Genomic DNA, 26029 nt, shown 5'->3' on the forward strand with positions numbered 1-26029 from the left:
ATGGCAGGTTCAGTAACAGCGTCCTGCACAACTGCACTAATTGCAAATCCTGCATCTCACTGGAAGCGAAGTCCCCTCCCTTGCAGGAGGGCTGCAAAGCTGCCGCTGGCGGTGTGAGTGAATGCCCTGTGGTGCTGCGTAATGAGAGCGCCGTGGGTGAAAGGAGCGCTGCAGCAGCTCGTGTGGCAGCGGTGCCCTGAATTCAGAGCTCTCTTCCCTCCCAGGGACACGGCTGCTGCATCTTGGAAGCTGTAAGAGGTCGAAGGAATAGAGTCTAACACCTGCTGTAAGCCCTGTCTCGGCTAAGGTTGCTTTGGGGAGAATGAAGTAAGAGCATCAGCTCCCCTTCCTGCCCCTCCAGCTGCTGGAGACTGAGCGATCCACAGTCTCTATATGCTTCCTTCGTTGTGGAAAATGCTTCCTCCACTGTGAGCTAGGGGCATTTTAATTTCGTGAAAATCCTCCCTGCGGTATGGCAAGGGTCCAGCTGGCCACATGCTATTGCCATGTGCTGCCAGAATAAAGTGGTCATGTTGGACTTCCTCATCTGCCTGATGAAATAAATTCCTTTTCTCCCCATCAGGATGGGGAGTATATGGGTGTGTATTGGTACGGTGAAACAGAGCACGTGGAGGAAGAAGTCTGTCTTCTGGCAGCCGCACGTGTGAAGCCAGGGAGGAGGTGGAGATGTGTTCATTGATTGTGGGTGCAAGCAAAATTGTTCCCCATCCAGTCCCTTGCTCAGAAAGGTATTAAGTCGCTGCTGAAACTTGTACAGCTTTCGCCTTCAGAAAATCAGGCAATGAATGGTAAACAAATGATGATTTTATTAATGCTGTCCTGTTTGGAGGTTTAAACTAAATCTAGTTTGTGATCTATTGAACAGGTTCTCTCGCCTTAATTTTCATGGCTTGGTGTTACCTGCAGCTGTACTGCGTGAGGGCCAAGCACTCATCACTCCCAGCGGTGCTGTCAGCTGCAAGTGCTCGATACCTCTTGGGACTGGCAAGTATGGAAAGAAGCACAGCAAGCACGTAAACTGCCTGATGCCACCAAACTTAGTGTTAGATCCCTTTGGGGTGTATCATCTGTCTCTAAGCTACTCCAGTCCCTGTTTCAGCCTGTAAGGTGCTGGCAGCTGTTCTGCTCTGTCTTTAGAGCCTCTAACGTGAGCGCAGGGGCAGCGGTGCTAAGATGCTGCTGAAGGCAGTGAATGGCTTGTGCGAAGCTCAGTGGCATTTTGTCCAGCAAGGGATGTTTTGTCATGCAAGAATTGTATGTGCAAAGGTACAGCAACGGCTTTGGCTTCTAATTAAAGCTGTCCATGGGACCTGTGGAGCTATTGGGACTAGGAAAGCAAAGCTGCAAAATAGGTTTTTACATCTGTGTGCTCTGGTGATAAAACCATTTGTATCTGAGGCTGTTAACTGTCCTTTTCTGATCTTTTCTTGGTTAATGAAAGTAGCGGTTGGAGGAAAATGTGAAGGTTTCGAGTTGCGAAAATGCATGTTTGCACCGCTAATCACTTGAAAAATCAATCTCCAGAACTTCATTTGTTAGGAGCAGCTGATTAGCTGCTCTCTGTGCTTTCTCCCTTTTAATAAAACCCCTGAGTCGAACGACAGAAGGGCCATAATTAAGTAGCGCTTTTTTTCCTTTCCCAACGACATTCTGTCAAATGTTAAGCAGCGGGGAGCCGGGCATAAGCAGGACAGAAGAGCTTCTGCACCGCTTGTGCAAGCCTGGACTTCACCTGGACAGGAGGGAGCTGAGCACTTTGCTCCTCTCTGCCCCAGCACTGACAAACTGGGGTCTGGTCACTGCTGTGCGGGTTGCAGCAGCTCTGTCCTTGCTCCGCTGTCCCCAGGGGACGCTCCTTGTTTGCCAGTTAGCAAACTGTGCCCTGAAGGTGACAACGGCAGTCACAGCAGAGCCAGACTCCAGGTTTCCCCATGCATCTCTCTCAGTGTCCCCAAGTTGGACGATGTTAAAGCTGACCCAAAGATCTTTTGCTATCTTTCTTCCTAGCAAAAGGTAACACAGAGGTCAATATTTCTGTGCTTTGGAATTTTACCCGGGAGAGTCTTGGCTTGAGTAGGAAAGAATAATTTTAAAGGCTAGGGAAATGGATACGTTAAAATCATAAAGGGTCATGCTTCTCTTAAATGACTTCCCTGCTCAAAAGTATGTAGTACAATTTGTCTAGCAAGGCTATAGATAAAAAGGTTGTTCAGTGAACAAAGTTGAACGCTTTTTTCTTTTCCTGACTGATGCCTTCTGGTTTCTAAATGACCACAAATCAGCCATCTGGCATTGAAAATGTTTTTAGTATGAAAAATTAATCAGATCCAATCTAAGCATAATATGACCTTGATTTTTCTCCAATGCAAAAAATAGTTTGCACCCATAAACTGCTGGGAGGAAATATGTCAATAGAGTAATCGCTCGTTTTTGTTTTGTAATTGCTTGTTAATTTGTTTGTGTTGAATTGTCCCCTTTTTTTTCTTCCCCTCCAGGAAAGCAAGCAATACTCCTAGCCGAAGGTCTGCTTTGTGCAGGCAGTTCCCGTGTTTTCTGACCCGCCCAGCCCAGCATGTACTTCAGGTATGACCAATGCAACCTGCTGCTTTGGCCAAACAGTAAAGGCTAATGATGACAGATCGGGAGATAATAGTTTTATGGTGTGGACAAATAATTATTAGGCACTGAAACAATTCTATCAAGCACTGCACTTGTGGCTGAGATGAAACTTTAACCCTGGTCTCCAGAGATTAGAAAAAAAAAAGGACAAAATGTCAATATAATAAAAGGATGAGGCAGGGAAAAAGTCTTGGTTATTTTTCTTCCTTCTTTTCAAAACTGAGCAAAGAAGAAAAAGAATAGTTTCATAAATCCGGGCTCTGCATATTTACACAGAGGCTCCCAGGAGAAAATACACACAGCCACTGCAGATTGACTAGCAGAGTGGTGAGCGTGGCAGCTCTGGCAACTCATGCTCAAAGCTCTGCAGGCTTGGATTGTTTGGGGTTTTTGTCTAAATGCAGCTGCACAAACGCTTTGATAACAGAATGTCTGAAGACTTTTGCTGTATTTTATAGTAGTATCAGTATAAGGTGTAGTAAGGTGTAAATGGACAAATTGAGAGCTGTGGGTTGCAGTGCTCCTGGTAACGTGCAGAGCCTCCAGGCTACCCTGAGGACCATGGGCGGCTGCTCCGTGGGAATCAAAGCAGAGCAAGCAGACTTGGGCAGAGGCAAGCTGAGCTTGTCCTGGCCTTTCATTATTGGTAAAGTGAGGCAGTTGTCCTGCAAATGCCCATTCCTTGTGACATCCAAAATTTTTGGAAGTATTCCAATAGCAAAATATTTCCTAGGAAAAGTTGTATGTTGCGTTGATTTCTCTAAGAAGGATCAAGACTTAGTTTCTGAACAATGGTATTGCTGTAACTCTATCTTACGACATTTTTTAGAGTAATGTATTTTGTTGTTTTTATTTTATTTCTTTCTTTCTTTCTTTCTTTCTTTCTTTTTTTTTTTTTTTTTTTTTTTAATTCTCCAGAGGATCTGAAGACGTTTAACTAGACTTGGAAGTAGACTGTGTAATGGAGCGTGAAAAAACATTTTAGTCTGACCATGTGCTCTATAATATCAGATCAATCAGCCATCTGGCTTGGGAAAATGGAATCATCTTGATTACCGAAGTGTGCGGATCCCTCTGGGAGCTGCAGTTAGCTGCTGAGCGTCTCTGAAGAGTGCCCTGCTCTCCTCGCGTGTCCTTCACAGCAGCCTGCTGACAAGTCTCGACACAAGACAGACACAAATCAATAGCGTGTTTTTAAATGTTACTGAGATGGAATTTCAGGGAGCCTTCATGTTAATGTCATTTGGCACTTACATGGAGTAAACAGCAGACAAGGAAAAGCAGACTTGAATTTGGCTCCAAGAGAGTGATGCGAATCCAGGCCCGGCACCTATTTAACTCCCTGAGGTTGGTTATGTCCCTGCTGTGATCAGTGCATCAACTGGGGGTATTGCTGCTCCTGGGACTAACTCCTGTATGCTTGACACACTATAACTTCTGGAGTCCTCAGCATGCCAGACGCACAGGCTATCACAATCTGAAGTTCTTCATAATGTACACCTGAAAGCTTGAGTGTCTTCTGTGCAAGTTGTTTAACCTGTCCAGACTGTAAACTCCAGCTGAACTACCTAAATCGGAGACTGGGAGTGGGAATGCAGCACCTTTTTTATTCTGGTTTCAAGTCACTCTTTACTGAGTGTAGCACTTGGTTGTTGTCGTATCTCAAAGCTGACACCAATTTTTCTCTTGTCTCAGGTGTGCTGTGGAAAGGAGATGGCCTGTGCTTGAGCCGTAAAACTGATGGGCTCCCATGTTGGATTTGTTGTGAAGGTACAGTTGGTTTATGGCACACGTGGTCAGCCTGACCCTTCCCAGAAGAGATCTGAGCATCACCACTTGGTAAGTGCAGACAGATGGACAAAATCTCTAATTCTACACAGACAAAAGTCCTGGGAAGGCAAAGGATGAGTCTGGTGAGACCTTGGGTATTTGGTAGCCCAAGACTTGGGGATTAGGGTGGTAAAATCCTTTGGGTTTCTTAATGGTGCCAAAGTCTGGCCTTTGATTTCCATTGCTTTGTAGCTGTTATTTTTTATTTTTATTTTTTAAATTAAAACTGACCTAAGTGAATGGAAACAACTTGTTTGACCTAGAGACTCCAGCTGCTGAAAGTCCCTAAATGCTGCCCTCCCTCCTTCCCCCAAATCTTAATTTGCATTGTCCTGATTGGTAAACATGAACTGTGGGTTGTTAAGTCCTGGTTCTGGGCAGTTGCATCATGTAGGTGTTCTTGCCAAATATTGTGAGAAGCTTCGTCTTTGCTCTTTCCCAGCAAGGGAGTGGTGGAGAGGAGGAGGCAGAGGGAAACTGAGAATCCAGGCAGAGCAAGAGGAGCTCTGGAAGGCTGTCTGCCCTGGTGGAGCTAGAAATGGGTGACGAGCTTTAAAACAGAAGCAATCCATTTCCTATGAGTATTTCAGGAACTTAGCCTGGGTAAAACCTTTCTCTATCCCTAACAGTCCCAGATAACGACCTGTTTCCTACCTTTGATCCTACAAGCCAAGTGGTTCAGTTACGGTGTACTCAGTGCACTGGTGAGTGCTACTTAAGGCAGATTTCTGTCTTCTGTATGGATGAGGGGGTCTAAGGTGGTTTGTTGCTATATGAAGGAAATAACCTCTGCATCTGTCATCCCACCTGTGCATACTTGGCCTTTCAAGGCTTTTATTCTGGGACTGTAAAGTGTTTGTTTTTGCAGAAGGATGGCTGCTGAGATGTTAAAACTAGTCAGTATATTAACCTAAATGCTGAACATTAAAAGGGTGTTTTTATAACAAAAAAGCCATCCATGGTTCAGAAACAACCCAGGCACGTCAGCCCCGGTTGCTGATAAGCAGGTACTGCCTGTCCTGGGGCGCAGCCTGCAGGAGCGATGGTGTCCGGACGAATTACCGGGAAAAGGCTCCGATGCGTCCTTGACATTTCCGTGCCCAAGGTCAGCCTGCTCGCCCGGATGGGAGGTGTAGGGGAACCTCTCCCGCTGTCCTTATGGTGGCTGTTTGCTCGGGTGCTGTCACGCCAGTGCTGCTGGCTGGGCAATGCAGGCTGCTGCTGCCTCCAGGACCCAGCCAGCCTTCACACCGTGCTGCACACCCTCTGCCCGGCACTGCTGCGAGGATGCTCCTGCCTCTCTGCAGCCCTGCTCTTCTCCTGCCCCTCTCCAACTGCCTTTTTGCACTAGCCTCACCTGCATGTTCTCCACCCTGGTTAATGTTGCAGAATTTTCTGAGAAAAACAAAAACCCCTCTGAGGAGCCCATTCTGGCTACCTGGGCGAAGTTACATGGTAGAGAGATAGGAATAAAGACCAGAAGACCTTCCTTAGATACAATGAGAATCCAGAGGTTCTGCGATTTACTGGCATCTATGTTTTGTATTAAATACGTCTGGAGGATGGCTGTCAAATCTGATCTTACGGAATGCGTGTCAACCTTTTATGCTGACTTTATTTGTTTTACCTTTAAAGCAATCGAGCTGCTCCCTGAGGCAGGTATTGCTGTGTGCCACCTTTAGCACAATCAGATTAGCATCGTGTTTGCTCTAAAAGCCGAGGCCTCGGTGCAGCGCCCGAGCGAGCGCTCAGCGTTGAAATGAGATTGTCTGCACAGAGCTCACCGCCTGACCCCTGTTCCCTCGCCCGGCCTTTGAGAGGAGTGTGCTCTCCATATGGTGCTCCTGCTATGCCTGCACTATTTCTAGCTTCAAACGCTGCAATTGGAATGGACAGATATAAAAATAAGGCTTTGATCCTGCCAAGATGTCTGCTGACCACACCGTGGATCTCTTTTGCTGGTAGTCCAACGAGTGTCGTGCCATGCACCCTTCAGATTATCCCAGCCAATAATAATAATAATAATAATAATAATAATAATAATAATAATAATAATAATAATAATAATAGGCAGGTTCACGCACTGTGTTCTTCTTTACCCTATTCCAAGGACCTACTTTTACCTGCGCTGCTTTCTCTCCTGCTCTTCTCGCAACTCCGTGTGCCTAGATTTGTATGTGCTTTGAATCTGATGTTACTTCTCCAGCTGGAAAGAAAGCAAACCCATACTCTAGGCAATGAAATGAGTCTTTCACTTCTTGAAGTGCCGGCTAAAGCCTGGGCAAGGATGCTTGAGGTTTTTGATCTTCCATGTCGCTGTTGAGTTTGGCTTGTTCCAGCCCTGCTACCAGGCTGCTCTCTATTCTTATGCTTTTGGCATTTTAGCCAGGTCGATCCAAGTGGCTTCTAAAACTTAGGTTTTGGCACCAATTGCAGAATCCAGGTGCAGGAATTTTCTCCCATAGCTTAGCAGTAGTAGTTGATATTTTTCCCAGACTCCCCACTAACTAAGGGCAGATCAAAAATGTGATAAAATTAGCTAAACAGATGGAGAACGTTTATTTTCCTTTGGATGTTATGGAAGGGAATTGCAGCTCTTTAGCCTTTTTTCCTGTTGAGTTTTAATTAGATAAACTTATAATTATGCTTCAGAAAAAGAATAATCATACTCTTACTGAGCTTGGGGAGTTAGACTAGATAATCTCAAGATAATCTGAGATTATTGAGATTATCTAGTCTGAGACTAGATAATCTCAATCTTCCCATCCTCAGTGATTTTGTGATCCTGCGTGTTTTGAAAACCTTCTTAAATTAGCAGTTGATTTTTTTCATCTTTTCCAAGAACACAAGTAGCTATTATTTCTTAGCAATAGAGGTACTGTGACTCTTGATTATATTAATTTGACGGTTCATAATTTTTCGTTGTTCATAATCTTGTTGCTACTTTCAAATGCTTTTTGTACAGCTGCTGCAGATTCCCTCCATGCAGAAACATACTGATTTTTTAAAATTATTTTTTAACACTTACTCTACTAAGCCTTTTCCCAAAACTTGAGCACCCCTAGGATCTTAGCACATTGTAAATCACCATTTTGGAATGAGGCAAGGTCCCAAATCTGTACGAGAAAAAGCTAACCAACTCTGTAAATGGATTAGTCAGCAAAATAAATGATACTAACAAACAACAAAAAAAGAGACTTTTTGCTTTGAAATATTTGATTTGTTCTGTATGCCAATGAAAAAAAGACTTGAAGTTTAACAGAATGCTCAGGCTTATGTGATTCTTGGTGTTTTCTTGTATAAAGCCCTTAGTATCTCCACGCTTCATCTGTTTGCATGGTGGGGATGGGAAAGAAAGAATCTTTTTGTTATCGTTCATCAAAGGCTTCCAGTGCTGCTTCTTTTTTTTTTTTTTAATTTAGTGTCAGAGCCTGAGTTTCCTGGAACATCAAGCAGTAATTATCTCCCTGTGTTTGATGACCTTTCAGTCAACTCAGATTTTGCTTTTGGGTTCTGTGGCCAACTTTTTAGGGGTCCAGCTTAGTCTTTAATTAGAAGCCGGTAGCCTTGCATCCCTACTCAGCACAGGACATCAGATATTTCCACAGGCAGACAATCAGATGTAATATGCCCATAGTTTTGTGTGCACACCTAAACACAGGCCAAATTTCAGATGGTTTTACCTAATAAAGAGTCCTTGAAAATATGGTTATAACTTGGTGTGCTTCATTGTGGGGGATTTCTGCCTGACAAGGGTGGTTGGCAGGAGCTTCTGAACTGCTCAAAGGTTATGGATGCCTCTGGAGAATGCTGTCTTAGAATAACATTTACGGTCACTAACCCAGATTTCGGCATTCAGAGCTGCTGGAGTGTGACATATTCCACGATTCCTCCCTGCCCAGCTGGTGAAAGCACTTCTCTCCGGAGCGAGCCCCACGACCCGGCACTTCCCTCAAACAAAGAGCTGGAGACAGACGGCGCCTGCAGGACTCATCCTAATGGGAGCCAATTTTGGGAGAAAGCCTAGGATGTGATTTTGAGATCTTTGGTGTTGGTTTAAATGAGCTCTGCGAGTCCCAGGGAGGAGATGTGTAAGCCCAATTCCCAAGCAGCACGGCACATTGGGTGGGAGTGACAACTTGACCTGCTCACACTGTCAGAAAGATCTCTGAATAATAAGCTGGAAGTAATAAGGCACTTCAAGCCATCTGAAATGCAGAAATGTAAATGTGTACTGGATGGGATATCAGGCCTGCTGACAGCCTTGCCAGGTTGACTCATAGGAGCTCTTCTGTACACACAGTGGGGTATCAGGCCTGGGTACCTTCAAAGGGACTGTTGGACTAATTATCCTCCCAAAGGTTTATCCCGTGGGTTTGATGAGATCCCTCTGATCTTCACACTGAAATTCCTCAAAAGAAAATAAACTTAGAGCCCCCCAGTGCAAATGTCAAGTACGTGTCCTGCTGCAAAGCCTGTGCTCAGGGGTATTCTCTGGGGAGCCCACGGCTTCGGGCTCCTGTGTGCTCTTTGTTGGGAGAGCCAAGTTGTGCACGAGGAGGCCTGGGGTCCCCTGCCGACGTCTCAGACTCCTGGTGGCCTTGAGTTCCTGCAAGGAGAACCCTTATTCCATACTTCTCCAGACACAGCTCCAGTGTTGTACATGTGGATTTCCCCCTGGTGTGAGTTAGATATGAAATAATCCCTTGTTTTTTATTTATTTATTTATTTATTTATTTATTTATTTATTTATTTTATTTAATTTATTTATTTATTTATTTATTTATTTATTTATTTATTTTTATCTTTATAGAAATATCCTATGAAGGTAATGATGCCCAAACAGATTTTTTGCTCCGAAAGCCCAGATAATTGCCACAGTGTATTGTATTAAATGCATATGCTTATTTTTCTTACTGTTACTCTGAGGCTTGTAACCTGTATCCTTGTTTTCTTGCAGACTACTTCTGGGTCTGAGCTCCTGTATGTATTTGGTTCAGCTCTGTTCTACCCTGTTGTGCTCATAGGACCCTTTCCAAAATCCAGGCAGTTCAGCATTTGTTTCTGCAGCCAAAGAGGGCTCCTTTTATAGTGGAATCCATCTGAGAGACAGCAGGAAGAGGTAAGGCCTGCAAGGTAGTTGGTTCCTGCAGAGTTGCTTGAAAGGGGAGGGGATGGCAGCCAAATCATTTTAAGGAGGATTTTAGAAGAATGGGGCAGACTGTTACAGTTGACTCTGGGACAACCTGAGGAGCTGCGGGACAACCTATGTGCTGAGACAACCTGAGGAGCTGCGGCCTGGGCGTCTGTGGCAGTGGAGGTGGTGCAGCAGGCAGGAGTGTGCTGTGTGCCTGGGAAATCTGTGCCCCTCCAAGACCCCTCTAGCACCTCCTTCCTTTGTGGAGATAAACCCTGCAGGCATTTCCAGTCTGAAACTGGAGCTGTCAGTCTTGTGTAAGGAATTCTATATAGTAGGACCCCAAACTTTGAAAACTTCTTTGGGCTGCAGCAGCCGTTCTTGGTTGGGAGAACTAATTCAAATTCCCAGTAGCTGCTATAGCCTGAGTGTCTACATGAAGCAGCAAGTTTTCCTCAGTACGTATGAGGATGAAATGAATTCTGCATAGGGAATAGCTCCACACAGGTGCCACTTCCATCACATTATGTAAATAGCCTGTGACTAATAGAGAAGCCTATGAAATGCAATAAAAGACATCAGTCAGTGCATTTGCATGAAAACCAAGCTATATGCCAAAGGAACCTTGTGTAAAACTGAGCAACAGTAGACAAGATAATTCTAAGGTTGTCATTATGGAGCATTTCTAAGTGTGTTATTAGCATAGAATTGAAAGGACAGTGTCATTCGACATCTGTGGAATCTATGAGGTTCCTCTGAGTACATCTGCAGTCCATCTGACCTTTTGTTGTGAGGTTACTCAGAGCTGTTATAGATTAGCTCTACTGTGAGAATACTATTCAAAATAACGTTTTAAAATATTTCCTCGGCAGCAGGTTCATGCCGGAGCTTGCCCTTCCCCTTTCTGGGTTGTGCTGTGCCTGGGTTAGTGTCTCTCTGATCCAGTTATTTTCTGTATTCTATGAAACATTTTGGTACCGAGTCCAATAAATATTTCACACAAAAGGGAAGTCATACTGAGCTCTGCTGACAAATGCAACTATTTTTGCTTGTCCTTCTTTCTCTATCAGAGCTCCTCCGGCAGGATTGCCAGATCTTCTCCACACACCCACTAACAGTGTGTCCTGTCTCAGTTATGCCATCTCTTCCTTGCTCTGAGGTTAGTTTGGCTTTGTTGTGCCCATGTGAATGTAAAGGTTTTTAAAGTTTTTTGATGCATTTACAACAGTGTAGTTAATAACATATATTTAATTTCCAGGATCGCAAATGCTGGGGCAAAACTTCTGTGTCATCCCTCTGAAGCCCTTTGATACCCTTCTTGGGAGCTGGACAACACGTGCTCTTGCTAGTCTGAGGCTGTCATCTTCTGAGCAGGTAGTGTAGAACAGAGCACATAATACTGTGCGTGGAACTTTTTAAGGGGTGGTGCTAACTTGTGTCCCTTATGAACCTTGACATAATTTCAATTTCTACCTAGAATCTGGGTAAGATGCAGACATTTGCAAGATGAAAAGGTTCTCTCTATGAAAGTCAGCTTGGGTGCTATTCAGAACTTCACCTGTTGCGTTACAGTTTAGTGCAATGTTTGTTTACATCAGGATAAAATATTCCTGCCTTCCAACTGATGCAGTTGTGATGTAACTTTAAAAAAATGTAATGCAAGAAATAGAACCTGAGTACCATTTTTTACTTGTAGTGGACCAGGGTTGGATAAAATAAAAAGATATATAATTTTCGAGAATTTGTCAAGAATCTGTCCCAGTAATATGTGTTTGTTGTTGCACCCTGTGAGTTTCTATCATAAGTGGAAATAAATAGTGATAATGCAGGGAACTGTGGTGTGAAGATTTTGGCTTAAACAAGAAAAAGCAAAAGATTTTTTTCCTGTGTGTAGAGATCAATGCATTAAAACACAGTGGTAGAGGCCAGTTCTAAAACAAATATGTACTAATCGGGCTGCAATACAGCACTCCGAAAAGTTCTCTCAGTATTTGTTCTGTAGATATAACTTCCTGATCTGCTGGAGAGAAACTTCTGCTCTGATAAATTGCAAACATTATTTAATGTATCTGTGAAATGTCTAGGAAAACACTATTCCAAATGCATTGGTCATATTTCAGTACAAATCGTAAGGTACCAATCGTAAGGTAAGTTGTTCTGCCCTTGAGGCATGAATTCCTTTGAAACCTCCCTGGTTTATGACTGTGTCCTTCTTCACCAACAGGGCTGTCAGCACCATGAGCCCTGAGAATGCTGTTTACGTGTTTGCATCATTTTTAGCTAAGCGTTTATAGCACTAAGAATTTAAAGTGCTTTTAAGTCCTTCTCTCCGCTGGAAACAGCAAGTACCTCATTTTTTTACTGATCTCTGTTTATATAATAAGTGAACATATGAAATGCTAAAGCAGTTTCCAGAACTGTTTGCATAAGAACTGTTCTAGTAATATTATAAGCAATAATATTTACCAGCTGGGCAATGCAGCAGTTTTATACAGCGTAATATTTATTTGTCAGTAGACAGGAGGAATCAATGTATTTAAATAACACATCATTGGCACTGCATTCATACACATACATAATTACAATCAATAATCAACTGAGCTCTCTGTTCTACAGAATCATTTTCACAATAAATGTCAGTATCTAACTCTAGTTACGTGTGCTTACAGTTAAACCAATCAACCATAAAGTACAAATACACATAAGGATATATTAATTTACAAGGATGTTTATAAATATGTTTGTGGTCTACCTGACCGAACCACTTGAACAAAGCTCTGATGCAAGTTTTTTTTTTTAAACAACATCACTGCTAAGAATTTATCTGTACATGTGAGAGCATTCGAGAGTTCAGGTACCCCCGTTTAGCTTCCCATATTCATTTCCATGTTTCTGCTCCCCTAAGGAAGCTCTCAGCTCCCCTTGGTTACCTCAAGTAACAACATTCTGGTGAGCAAGGTTGTTAAAACAGTATCGACTTGCTATGCCAATAACATATGGAAAAATATTTTTTTTCAGCATTCCCTAACACAGGGCAACATTTGCCATTTTAATATTGTGACTTGAGCCATTTTAAGTATTTCATATTGCACAGTGCATGTGTCACCGTCACACTGGAGTCCATAATGCTTATGTATTACAAATAAGTAACTCTTTTTGTCTGATCCTATGCCTATTAAAGTCAATTCACTCCTATTGATTTGTCTGGAAATTAGAAATCAGACTGCGTATAAAGTGAGTGGCTGTAATAAGAGAACGTACAGCATGGAGGGTGACGTCCTGACGCAGTGCTGGTACTCTGTTCATTTACCCGTGAATTTTAAAAGTAGAGCATTAAGAGAAGAGATACTTGATAACTGAAAGCTCAGAACAGCCATGGAGTATCAGCACTTGAGTCAAATGACAGTGTAAGGAAGAAATGACAAGAAATCAAGGCACAAGTGTTATTATTCGCGTTGGATGGTGAAGCAGGCTCGCTGCTCAGAGAGCTTCCACCTGGTAACGAAGAACCCTCTTATGCCGAGAATCAGACTGGAAAAATTGATTGCTTAACTCCGATCAGGATGTCAGGAGTAGACAATTGGTGTCACAAAAAGCAAGAGTAACCTTTTTTTCCATTAACCATTTCCTGTCACAGAAATGTACTGCCTAAGTGCTTACAGAGACAGTGAGGGGAGGCCACCCAGCAGCACTCCTGGCCTTCCTGAGGTCACAAGAGTTTCTGCTGGCCTTCTGACTGGATAATTTAGAGTAGCATTTATTCTGTGGCTGCATTTAAACCATTTTTGGGCCTGAAACTAAAAACACCTTTACTGTAAATCTAAGCAGACTTGGGCATGTCAGTGGGATGGCAGCAGTGGTATGGGAGCTGCTTAGGCCAAGTTCATGGACAGGAATCTCAGCTGGGCCTCAGTCAAACACTAAATCCTGTCTGAGCTATTTGCAGCAAGGAGAGCAGAGTGATCTTAACTTTCGTGTCAAATACTGATGAATTGGAGTATATTGTGAGCGTCATGTGCTTGTGAATTGTTTTAATCACGGGTCCTGAAGCTGTAAACAGTGCTCAAGTATGTGAAAGACTGTGGTAGATAGAGACTGGTGTCCCAAATTCAGAGCGAGCTGGCTGGTAACCCAGCTTCTGGCAGCTGTGCCACCGTAATTTGTTACAGCGCTCCGTTCAGCGAGCGATCTGACTATATCAGATGGCTTGCTGTAGGGCACTGGAGTCTCCAAGACAAGTTAAATTCTTGAATCACGTTTGCTCTCAGTTAAGCAAGCGGAACGGAGGTAATTACTGTACCCTGGAGTCCCACCCTGTACAGCAGGGAACAAACTCCATCGCGTCCCCGTCACCAGGAGCACGCAGCAGGCGCTGTTTGTGCACGGCGTGTCAGCAGCGCTGCTGGCTGCCAGGCACTGCCTGCTGCTTGCTTGGACACTTGTGCTGGGCAAGCAGACGGTGGGCATCAGCAGTAAGGGGAGTCCAGTGATTTGACTGACTGAGGGCTGGAGTTAATGGAAATAATTAATGCTAAGATACACTCAACAGGCAGATCATCATTGTTACTAGGTCTGTAGCTGTCTCCTGTTTTTCTTTCTGTAATGCAGAAGGCAGGTGTTTAAGCCGTGTATTAATGCACTCTACTTCACAGCCATTATATTTAATCTGATAAAAAAAAAAGCTATTTTATGCCAAAACTAATTCATACCTGTCACTCAAATACTTGATTACCATGTCACTAATTCTTCCATTCTTACTCTTGTGAGTACCACTGGCTCAGGACTTTAGTGGGATCAGGCCCTAATAGGTTTCAATGAGGTCTTCTTGCTTCAGCAGGAATCAGGAAGCACTTGACAATCCAGCATTTTTGTAAGAGCTTGTGAGGCTCTTCTCACAGCTCCTCTGATGAGTACTGTGATGCTGACAGATTGCACTAATGTTGTAGAAACAGAAGAAGAGAACTGTGACCTGACTGAATCTTTTAAGAACTCCATGAATACAGAAAAGGCTGGTCCCTGGCCAAGGGAATTCTGTATCCTTAAGGTAAGTTTCGTTGTAGCTGGAACATCAAGGAGCTGATTTTAATCTGAACATTAATTCTTTTTGCTTAAGAAAATTTTTCAAGTTAAGCAATAAATTGCAAGGAATTTTACGTACAATTACATGGACAAGAGAAAGCAAGTTGACATCTAAGACGTTTGCTTAACTTTTATGACCAAACTGGAAAATTATTTTTAATATGTTTTAGTAGTAGAAGTAGTATTCAGTACTACATCTTTGGGCTCCCATGCACTGCATTACAGGAGAAGCTGTTTTCAAACATGGCCAAACAGAAACCAACTGCATTTGTCTCAAGTGTGATCTCTTGCTAGTGAAGAGATGTGGGAAAAGATACTTCTGAAATTAAAGCACAAAACTAATTTTCTGTTCAAAGAAAAACCCATAAGCTGGAGAAGTAGCAGAAATAAATGAGGTGCTCTGAATTCATAGCATGTCTGTTTCATAATGGAGATTCTAAAAGGTCTGTTTTAAAGGCTGGTGATGATGATAGCAGAGAAAGCAATGAGCTCTTCTGGTGGTTTGGAGGAGAATACAATGCTTTTAGGAGAAATGCTAAGTACGTATCTCATCTTGAACAGCTATCTGAGGTGAATTTGCTGAACATCAAATAGGGCATGTATTAGTGCTCATTTAAAAAAAGAATCCAACTCTAGCCTTTTCCTCATGTTAAAGTTCAATTTCTATGCTGAGCTGGTATCAAACCCAAGTAAACTGTATGGTCATGTTGAAAGGAAGATATTGGTGGAGGCTTAGGGCTCATCATCAGTGGGTCTAAGGTAGTATGTCAGTGACCTGGAAAGTGTGGATTAAAAAGTAAGATGTTAATACTGTTGATAATTCCTTATTATTGATCTTTAAGACTCATGGAAGTGCAGGCTTTTTTTTTTCCTTCATTTTTTTTTTCTTTTTTTTTTTTTTTTCTTTTTCCTTTTTTTAGCATTAATGCCATCACAAAGTACCTGTTAACAGTCTGCCTTTGGGAGCATAATCCCAGTTTTGCTGAACTAAATGGCAAAAACCACCTTTAACTTCAGTGGTAACAGGATCAAGACCTATAGAAAAAGGTCATCTGCAACAAAACACAAACTTTTGGAAACTACTGCTGGATTGTTTTAGATATCCACAGGGGGAGTGTTTAATTTCAGAGATCCCTTAGACACATCAGTGTGCAGATTTGAAAGGGCAATGTTTTCATATTCCTCTTGTGATGCTGAGCATCTGCAGCGGTGAACTAATACAATCAAATCCTTCTGAAAATTCTTGTTGAGAAATCCGTAAAAGATGGGATTGATACACGTTGAGATCATGGCCACAAGGTGGCACAGTGTAAATGCTAGATTATGATTGCAGCTCATCAGCGCCTCATAGTTCCAGTCAAAAACAACATTGAATATATTGAGAGGCAACCAGCACGCTGCAAAGGTCACAACAATTGATATCAAGATCATATTAATCCTTTTGTTTTCACTCAGTCTGCTCTCATTCTCTCTCATCCTATCTATTTTACTGTGTCTCCTCCGGAGGCATACAAATATCTTGAGATAGCAGATAAAAATAAACCCCAGGGGCAAGCAGTACTGGAAAACCAGCAGACTAGTGGTGAAAATCAGTCGTTCGGTAACAGAGGGCCAGGCTTCGATGCACACAGCTTTGTTCTTATAGAAATCGCTATGGAAAGATAGATGCTTGAAGGGTTCATCAGTTAAGTGGTGAAATATTAAAAAAGGAATGGATATTACAAGGGAAAGAACCCAGATGAAAATAATTCCCCAGTAGGCATGTGAAATATTAGGCTTCCAGCCACGTGGATTCACAATTAACTGGTATCTCTCGACAGCAATCAGGACAAGTGAGAAAATGGAGACTGTGACAGATATACTTTGTATGAAGGAGCTTATTTTACACATAGCTTCCCCAAATATCCAGTAGTCCATTAAAGTATAGGCAACTGTGACGGGAATACACATGATGCAGATTAAGACATCTGATAAAGAGAGGTTGGCAATCAAAATGTTTGTAACATTTTGAACTTCTTTCTGTCTCTTTATTATAACAATCAGGCAAAGATTTCCAAAAAGCCCCACTGTTGTAACCACTGTGTAGGCTGTAATAAGCAGGAGTACCACAGGGAAGGAAGGTTGGCATGTATCAAAGTTAAAAAACTGGGAATAGCTGCTGTTTGAGATAGTTCTATTAGATAAAATCTCACTAGGATGCTGAATGGCTTTATCCATCATGAAGCATCTCCCAGCCTATGCCAAAACTTAGCCATGAAGATTTTGCATCTATGAGCATGTCCCTTCCCTTAAAGCTCAGAAGGTGTTTTGCTTGGAGCTTTCCAAGGCAGGGATTACCATGATTCTATCTTTGTGTTTGGTCTCCTTGAAGTTTTGAGCAAATCTGTTACAAATACTTACAGCACTGAAGAATTCTGGAGGAAAAAAAAAAAAAAAAAAAGGCAAGTGGTCTGGTATTAGTAGCTTTGTATAGATAGAAATATGGATGCTCCTGATGCTCCTTTCCTGAGGATCTGCACTGACCGTTACAGAGCTATAGTGGACCGTGGTGTATGAGAAATAGCAGTGATTGATAGCTCTGTTTAAACTCGCATGAATGTTTTCATACAAATCCTCTTTTACTAACTGGATAAATTTTGCTTTTCAAAGTAAAATATTTTAAGGTCCGTCTCAGACAAAGATTTAGCAAGGCTTGAGCAATTCCAGTGAGAACAGTCAGATGCTTTTTTTGTTATCAGAAAAAATGAAGAATTGGGACTGGCCATCACATTGCTAGCTTAGGCATCACACATTTGCTCTAAAACTACAAAGCAGTGTGAACTAATACACCAAATCCCTATGGTTTAATCCAGAATGATGTGTGCTTAAGCTTAAGTGATATTCCACACCTCTACAAATGACATCTTTAAGGGAGTTTCTTGTTTTGCTTATGTGTTCAAGGTAGCCTATCCTTTTTAGTCAACCTCATCTGAGAAAAATGTAAACCAAACAAAGATCACGTTAGTTACATGCCCAATTATTTCCATATCTGTAGTAGCTAAAGATCGTCTTTTTCATTTCTCTACACACTGTTCATTGTTGGACAAGTTTGACAAATGATAACCTCAACGTTTTCTGTGGTTAAATGCAACATGTCCTCTAGAGACATGGAGCTGATTCTTCTTTCAGTTCTAGAATTAGCAGATGTCAAGCAAAAATCTGCTACAACACAATTCTGTTGTTATAAAACTAATAGCAATGGGAAGAAATACTTTCAGCAGAAAATCTTGATGGGTTTGAATTTATCATTGAATTAAAAAGTTTATCTGAAATCAAAGGCTCACCAGCTTTCTGGCTAGAGAGAGTCTGTGTTTCCAACCTGGGAAAGGAAAAAAGGAAAAAGAGTTACTTTTAAAAATTAAAGATGGGTAAATTCTTCTATACATGTACCTTTCAAATCTCAACTGTAACTCACCGTAATTCCTTTTTGAAGTAGGAGTTATTGGTGAGCTGGCAGGAAGGGGGTCATTCTTCACCCCTACTCTTAAATACCAGTGTTGTGAGCCCTGTGGAGACAACGGGGTGAAGGAGCAGAGGAACGTTAGAGGATGCAGACAAAGGGGGAGGGATGGGTGGATGTTTTGTTATTACTAGAAATAATGTTTATATGTAGAAGATTCATCAGCCTTTTTACACAAATGAATGCCATTATTTAATCACTAGCGAATAAGAGCTATTTAGTGCCTTGTTCAAGATTAAATGCAAATCCAAGGCTAAACTGGGAACTAAGATTTTACAACTGTTCGGTGTCCCACAGCCACCCAAAGAATATTCCACATAAAGTTGGATCTTGTACTGCTTTATTCTCATACTTCTACTTGATGTTACTTTGGGTTCTTCAAATTAGGATTAAAAACAAGCACCACCACCAAAGCTTTGCAGGGTCTATTACCACTGTCATTCTGATTAAAATGTACTTTTATAGTATATTTTAGTGTAGTCATGTTGGACTGAGAAATGGCATTAGATTTATGTGACCATATGTGGTTGATGTTCCAAATACGACTTAATTTGTAGTAAGGGGATATTATTAAGCTCTGAAGTCTTCCTAAATAACCCATGTGGCCCTGTTACAGCTACAATGAGGGAATGGCATAGAAACTTTGTCAACTTTGCTGCAGGAGCTATTGAAGTCCTGTGGCTCAAATTGACCTCTTACAGGTGTCCTGAGTCCGGTAGGTGAGGAACACGAGCTGTGTGCCCTGCACAGTGCACCAGCTTGCAAAAACTCCTCTTACTGAATCCGGGCAAAGTTGCAAGGTTTCTGAAGCTAATGTGGTTGTACCCTGCAGACCCAGACGATGTGTCTGGATGACAGCAGCACATTTCCTGCAATGTGCTGTTAGCTGCTTTTCCCTAGAGGAGCGCTAATTGCCTGGCTGGATTTATCACATGGAAGGATGCACGTGCTGGAAGGGCAAGGGGCCAGCCAGTGGTAAATGCTGCCCCCGTGAGCTTTGCTGCCTCTTCCAGAGGTGTACAGGTCCCAAGTCTGGCTGCTTTGTCCCAGTGGAGAGCTTTCTCTTTGCACTGCATGGGGTGTTCACCTGGCTCCCTGGGACCTGCGACCTGCCCTTTAAGGAAAAATCAGGTGTTAGCAGGGGATCTGCCTCAGACACAAGATACCCTCAAAGAAAGCTTTGCTCTTCTCTTTCTTGCTTTTTGTGCTAGCCAGAGAAGCTGTGGGGACTCAGAGGACATGAGGCTGAGCCAGGTTTGTAATATTTCATTCACTATTTGCTCTGCTCGCTTATTTTTCCATCAAACCACAGTTTGATGGCAAGTGCTGCATGCCCTCTCCCAAGAATTTGTTGTGGACAGTGGGGCTTCTTTGGCACTGCCTACCAGTAAGGAAAAGTCCCCACACTGACCTGCTGGTCAGTTCACTCAGTTTTTTAGCATTAGGCACACTGATCATCTACATTGCCAGGCTTTTCTCGGGAAAACAATTAATTTCTTTTCTCTATTTGCTTTGTACTCTGAGTTAAGAAGTGGACGCTTTAGTTCATATCATTCTGAAAGGCAATTTAAACATTTCCTTTAACAATAAAACAATTATATCTGTCTTGTTTAAACATCTGGAGTATTAACAGCATTAGAAAATAAGTTACACTGCTACTCGCTGCAGCATGTTAAACTGCTGTAATGCCTACTGCTATTTTTTAAAACAAATAATAGAGGAATCAGTGTCCCTGAACCACAACTCCAGCTGATGTCAGAAATGGATTGCAGTGTTTAATAAGGGAACTAATGTCTCTGCTACTTTCTTCAGTCCCTAATCCATGCATTTCAAAAAAGATTCTCTACCATAAATAGTGAGAGTTTAACAACCTAAGAAATGATAATCCACTTAGCCCAGTTCTTTCATTCCTCAAGATGCAGAAACATTACTAAAACATGTGTAAGCAAAATAAAGTTGAACGCATAGTCTAAAATAAAACAAGTTTCAAAAAAGCCTTATTTTCCTAAGTATTTTCTTATTGATGTTAAAAATGCCTAGTTCCATCCCTTCATGGTGAGCAGTAAATGCTTTGGTTGCAAACATCATCTGCTCATTAAGTTCCAAAGTATTGCACAGATAAAAGCTGAATGAAACTTTCCATTCAATTTTAAATAGAGGATGCACAGAATTCAATAAGCCTTTAAAATATATATTTCAGTAACTTTTCTCTCAAGTTTATAGATTCTCTTACTTCTTACCTGATGAATAATTCAAGTCATATCCACACTGTCTTTAACAAAATTTTCTTTCTCTTTTCGAGTTAATTACAAAGCCAGCAAACACATTTCCTTTGTGTATAAGAGGATCCAAAGCAGAGCCATCTGCTGCTAAAGCTATACTTAAAGTCTCCTTTCTTCTTTTTCTGAAACAAGCCACAGTCCCACAATTTCCAACTGTGCTTGAATCCGCCAGGCTGCAGAAGGGCTGCTGAGGAATAAAACAAGCTCTGGAATCCAAGAAGAGGCAAACAGCTCTGAGCAGGGAGGAGAAAAGCCCAGTAGTCATGGGGATGGTTTTTCCTCCACTGTGCTGCTTCCCTCCGCCCTGTCAAACACCTTATCTTGCAATTTCATTTGCAATTATCTTATCTGCTCTGTAGTGCAAATGTTTTCCCTACAATGGATTTCATACATAAACATTTTCAGATGGCTTATTGCTTTTTTAACTGACAGATATGAAAATACAATAAGCTTCTTAGAGCATGCACGTCCTATTATGTGCATCGTTTGCTCTATTGCAATTAATTTATCGCAATTAAGTTCATCATATTTTTCACTCTAAATTCCTACTTTAAATTTTACTCCAGTTGTAAAAATCTTCCTGAAAAGCAAAGCCTGACACATTGCACTGGGAGGTGTTGAAAAAGGGATTTATTATTCTTACTCCTTTCCCAGTAAAAGTCCGTACTTACTATAGTCACTTGTTCATAAATATTGGCATTCAGCTTTTGCTTAGTAAACGTGTCGTGTGGATGTTTATGGAGCAGGAAATGAGCTGGTCTTTGTTGGGATGTGGTATTTGGCATATTGATTTTGCACTTTTCAGTTTCTGCCTGGGTCCCCTTAGCCCCCAGTATTCTAGTCTCTTACACTGACCTAGCCGGGGCTCTCCAGAGCTAGAAAAATCAGAGGAAATAGGAAATGGGAGAGAGTCTGTGTGGGACAGACTCAGGAAAACTAGATGAGGGTTCCCTGTTTGTTAGAAAAGTTGAAACTTGCAGACAAAATATGTGAGAGTACCGGAGTCTGCCTTACTGCTGCTGTTTTTTGGAGAGAATGTTTTGAAGGGCAGTAGGATTTGGGGTAAGCAGGACTGATGCTGTGCTTGGAGCGCAGGCTGGAACTCATGAGCTGAAAATATTGTTGGTTGTGCTGTTGTATTTGTGGGAAATGGGGGTGGAGGGAGCCTCTGAAATCAGCCAGATCAATCCCCTGCTTCTAGTATATTTGTATCTCTTCAGGATATATTTGCCTAGCCTGTTTTGTAAACATCAGTGGTAATCCTAGTTTGTGTGTTCAAGTGCCAAATTTACTGTTAGACTGACTTAACGCCTCCCCCTAAAATTTCCTTCTCTTTACTTTGGGCTGTTGCCTTTTATTCCAGGAGTGGTCGCTGAATTCTGAAATCTCAGCCAAACTGCTATGACTGGGCAATGTGAATGTACCTTTTTAAACATATTTCTAGCACTTGCTGATTTTGCTTATGTAAAAAAATATTATAAAGCTTTTCCAAAGTACTCTAGAGTTTCTGCTTCTGGTTGTAGAGTAACCCAGGAAGTGCATCAAGACCTAAAAACGGAATGTGCTGGATGAGCATCAGAACAAGCCATAAAAGTGCACTATCTGTTTATAAATGAAATAAGCCAGTCAAATTAAAAGATGTTCTGATTCTATTTATATATTTCAAACAAAGATCAGATTGCTTATCTACATAGGCATCTGTTTCTAATATAATACTGTGTGCAGTCCTCCATCCGTGGAAGGATTGAAGTGTTTAACGTGTGATCCCATTTATTTTACAATCGTGTCAATCTGCTACCTTCTGTGGACTTAATTTTATTGTAACCTGTTGTGAATTAGTTCACATCCGACGTCGGAGGCTTATGGGTGTAGCTGCTCCTGCTCTGCTTGTGCTCGAGGTCAAAGGTAGGTCTGCTAACTGGAACCTAGGGCTGCGTGTGAAGGGACCCAGGTATATTGTTTTCACCCAAATGCTGTAGTGTCTATTTGCATAAAAGGTTAATGGATAGCAGAATGTTATTTACGTTACGTAAATTATTGTGTTATTTCTAAATTGCATAATAAAAATAATGGAAAATGTCCTTTATCTGTAGACATTGATAACTAACTGGAAGGCAGGACTGCAGCTAGTGAGAAGCAACCTTTATATGTAACTTGATAACAAAATATTAAAACTACATTGTGGATAAGACTGTGTCTGGCTTAGTAAAGCCCCAGTCAAATGTAAATTTATTGACTCTACTTTTGTGGGTTTTCAGCGGTTCAAGAGTCCCTCTCTATTGTAGGATCTGGTAGGAGTTTGGATATGTTTTGTGAGTTTTATTGGGGATTTCAGTTTGCAGTGTTAGTTTGCAAAACAAACAAATGAAAAAAAAACCCTCTAAAATAATCAGTGTGCCGAGTCTCATTATACTGAACATGAGTCATTATACTGATAATCACCTCATCAGATTTATTGCAATTATATGATAATAATATTGGAATTGTAATTCCGATTGGAACATTTTTTCCCAGCCACTTGTTCTGTTGCAGACGGAGGCATGACCTCAGCTTGGGTAAATGTTCCCAGGGTGGTTTTAAGCCAGGTGGCAATTAACCATGACAAGCATGGGGCCCTGGCACTGCCCTCTGAGCCAGCCAGCTCATCACTAACTGGGGTCCACGTACACAAAGTGTCATCTTGGGTACAGTGAAGGCATGCTATTGCGATGGCATACACACCGTGGGCAGCGTGGAAGGTCAGGGTAAGTGATCAGAAGCCATAAGAAACAGTATTTCCAGCCTTAAAATTGTAATAATGCCTGTAGTAGTGGCAGCAGCCTCTTGTTGAAGAATCCTGTAGTGTAGGAGTCCCTTGAAGCAAAGCTCGCCTTTTGCTTTGGTGTTTACGTGATTCCTTGCCCAGCAGGGGACTTTGCTGGTGGCTGACCACTCCAGCCTTCTGCTTCCAATTACTTTGCTTGGTTGCTTCTCCCGTGCAGCTGTGCAGCAGTCTTTGTACCTCATACACGTAAGGATGTGTTCAATTTATCAGCTTCCGAGGTGAAAGAGTTCTTTAGGTAAGATAGTGTGCTATGAAAAAGCCCAGTCCTTTCATGGTTTCCTGTTTTGTGGATCCTGCCAATAAGATCTCTTCAGCAAACAGATTGATTTGACCAAACTAGCAACATTTGAAAATCAAATGTAAATTTCTGTAAATTTCCTTTTTTTCTGCAATGATCACTCGGATAAGGAAGGATTGATATATACGTGTCAGTTGAAACACTGATCCATAATAAGAATTTTTTTCATAATTGGAAAAAATTGTCAAAAAATCACTGAAGTTCACTACCTGGAGTTTAGGTTTCACTCTTTGTATTACACAGTTCTACAGAGCAGCTTTACAATACCCTTGAATCTTCATTCTGGTCCTTACCTCTCAATTAGGTCATGCCTAGAATGAAAAGTCAACTGTTTTAAAATCTGCTTTAACTTCAAATGAGTTCCTTATAATAGCATATTCATTTTTACAATGATATCATGCCACGAACTTTCGGCTAATTTCTGGACCTTATTCAGTTGGCATACAATTGAGATGGAGATTGATACACTTCTCTGGCTGCAAGGTTAGCATCTTTAGTTTTTGGGTCAGCCAAGTCACTTTTCTATTTTCTTACTGAAAAAGAGATAAGATATATGAGTAATTGTAATAGGAGTGTGACTGCATTAAATTTTATTTTATAATAGTTTCCACTTTCCAAACCCTGATTCAATCCTTTGTAGCTTTCTAGAACTTCTCTAGCTGATGTTTTCCAAGAGTGATCTCTCCAAAGAATGGATTATTTGAATAGCTCGCATATTTGAGGGGGATAGGATCATTTGTATCTGCTCCTTTCCATTCTACAATCTTTTTATAACAACGCTGTGAGCTCCAAGTCCTGCATTTCTGATGCCATGAATTTTTTTTACTGACCTAATTGTTAATTAAGAAATACTTAAGTAATCAAAAGAAGTTTTTTTCCTCTTCATCAGTCTGTTTAATTTTTCCTGCATGTTTCAAGCTGTAATAACATATATTTTTTTCTGAATTAAAAATATGAATTCTAGTTTGCTGTATTGGTTCTAGAAAGCCTTAATTTTTGTACACCTCACTTTAAAATTCCTTGAGTAGCATGGATTTCTTACTGCTGGTTTCAGGCAGGTAAGTACTGAACTTCATAACATAACTCCTGGTGCTGTTTTCAAACAAAGCTAAATGTCAGACATGCAAAACAAAGACCAAAAAGTCCACTACAGAGACTCTCAGGATCAGGAAATAGATGGGGGGCTAGGAATAGCTAAGGGGAAAAAAAAAAAGCTACTAGATTTCAATTTTACATAAAACACACAAAGATTTGCAGGTTTAAAAGATCAGAGCATGGACAATATTGCTGCTGGCTCCAGGATTTGCTCTTTCTTAGGCAAAACTTATGATCCTGGCCTATCTTAGCCCAGGATATAGTGAAAGATCTGCCCTTTCACATCTGTCTCAGCGTTGCCAGACTCTTTGATCCTTGACATGTTTTTCTGACTTTTCAGACTGTCTTTTCCTGTCTTACTTTCATCCCATCACTCCAAATCATGACCAGCTCTTATATAAACTTTTAGGGAAGAGAAGAAAGGAAATCATCAATTATGACAGACGAGTGGAAAGATGAAAGAGGAAAAGAGAAATTGAGCTTCAGAGAGAAGAGGAGAGGGAGGGCAGGGTTTAAGGAAAAATGGTAATACAAGTCCAAAGAAGAGGATGCAAATTGGATTATCTGATGACTTTCCCCTTCACCCTTCACAAAGATGTGATTCTCTCTTTCAGCACAGTCCCCTTACAAGGCACTCAGGGAAGATTTTGTTCAGTAAGGTAAACTTTTGATAGTGCTTACTGAATAAATGGTTCCTGTGGGGTATTCTACAGATACCTTTTTATCTGGAGAATATCTTAGTTTGCATTAAGCAAATAAAGGAGAGGGGTAGAGTGTTTTATTTCCCATCTGAATTTGCACAGTATAGAAATTTTTATCCCAAGGAATGTCCTATTCAAACTTAGATAGGTAAAGGTATCTAGTTCCCTCTCAGTGCATTTTAATCACTCTTTTCAAAGCAAACTCTGTCCCAACCAGTGGTAATTCATGCTAGTCTCAAAAGTAAGTCCACAGATTTAAAGTTTTTTCAGATTAAGGTACAAACAGCAGAACCCGATGAAAGATAAATGTTTTGCCTTAAAAAAGCAAACAAAACACAATAGCTTTCTCAAGGAAAGTTTTATCTCTTTTAAGAAGTTCTTCACGCTCATAGCTTAAGCAAGGGGCCAGGATGGGGAAGTTGCTGTTGCTGCTGCATGTTTTATCAAAAATTTCTTCCTATTAACTGCAAAATTACTCTCTGCCTGGGGTGTTGATTTGGTGGGAGTGAAACTTCCAAGAGTCTTTTATAATTCCTCTGATATGATTAAATTAAAAAACCTTGCCTGAATGTGTGTAGATCTCCAAGTGATCTGGGAAATTATGGTTGAGTTCCCTTTATTCATAGACCGTTTTGGCCTATGCA

At 41.4% G+C, this 26029-nt stretch overlaps 2 protein-coding genes across 16 annotated transcripts in view; one reads left to right on the top strand and one right to left on the bottom strand.

Moving 5' to 3' along the window:
• The window catches only part of KLHL3 (kelch like family member 3), a 118471-nt gene that overhangs the window by 31095 nt on the left and 61347 nt on the right, over nt 1-26029 (top strand). For 7 of the 15 annotated variants that reach the window (XM_084295245.1, XM_084295243.1, XM_084295235.1 and 4 more), the window contains 7 exons: nt 887-1009; nt 2517-2604; nt 3559-3987; nt 4336-4479; nt 9431-9592; nt 10678-10766; nt 10866-10981. The gene's annotated coding sequence lies outside the window, so the exon portion shown is untranslated. The other 8 variants (XM_084295234.1, XM_084295236.1, XM_084295239.1 and 5 more) reach the window with 6 other exon arrangements.
• On the bottom strand, nt 14555-25158 carry LOC311214593 (neuropeptide Y receptor type 6-like). The gene has a single exon (XM_084295252.1). The coding sequence runs from the start codon at nt 16904-16906 to the stop codon at nt 15782-15784; it is 1125 nt and encodes a 374-aa protein (XP_084151378.1). The 5' UTR covers nt 16907-25158; the 3' UTR covers nt 14555-15781.

This window comes from Netta rufina, assembly GCF_964035555.1.
Source record: "Netta rufina genome assembly, chromosome: 14".
Lineage (NCBI taxonomy): Eukaryota > Metazoa > Chordata > Aves > Anseriformes > Anatidae > Netta > Netta rufina.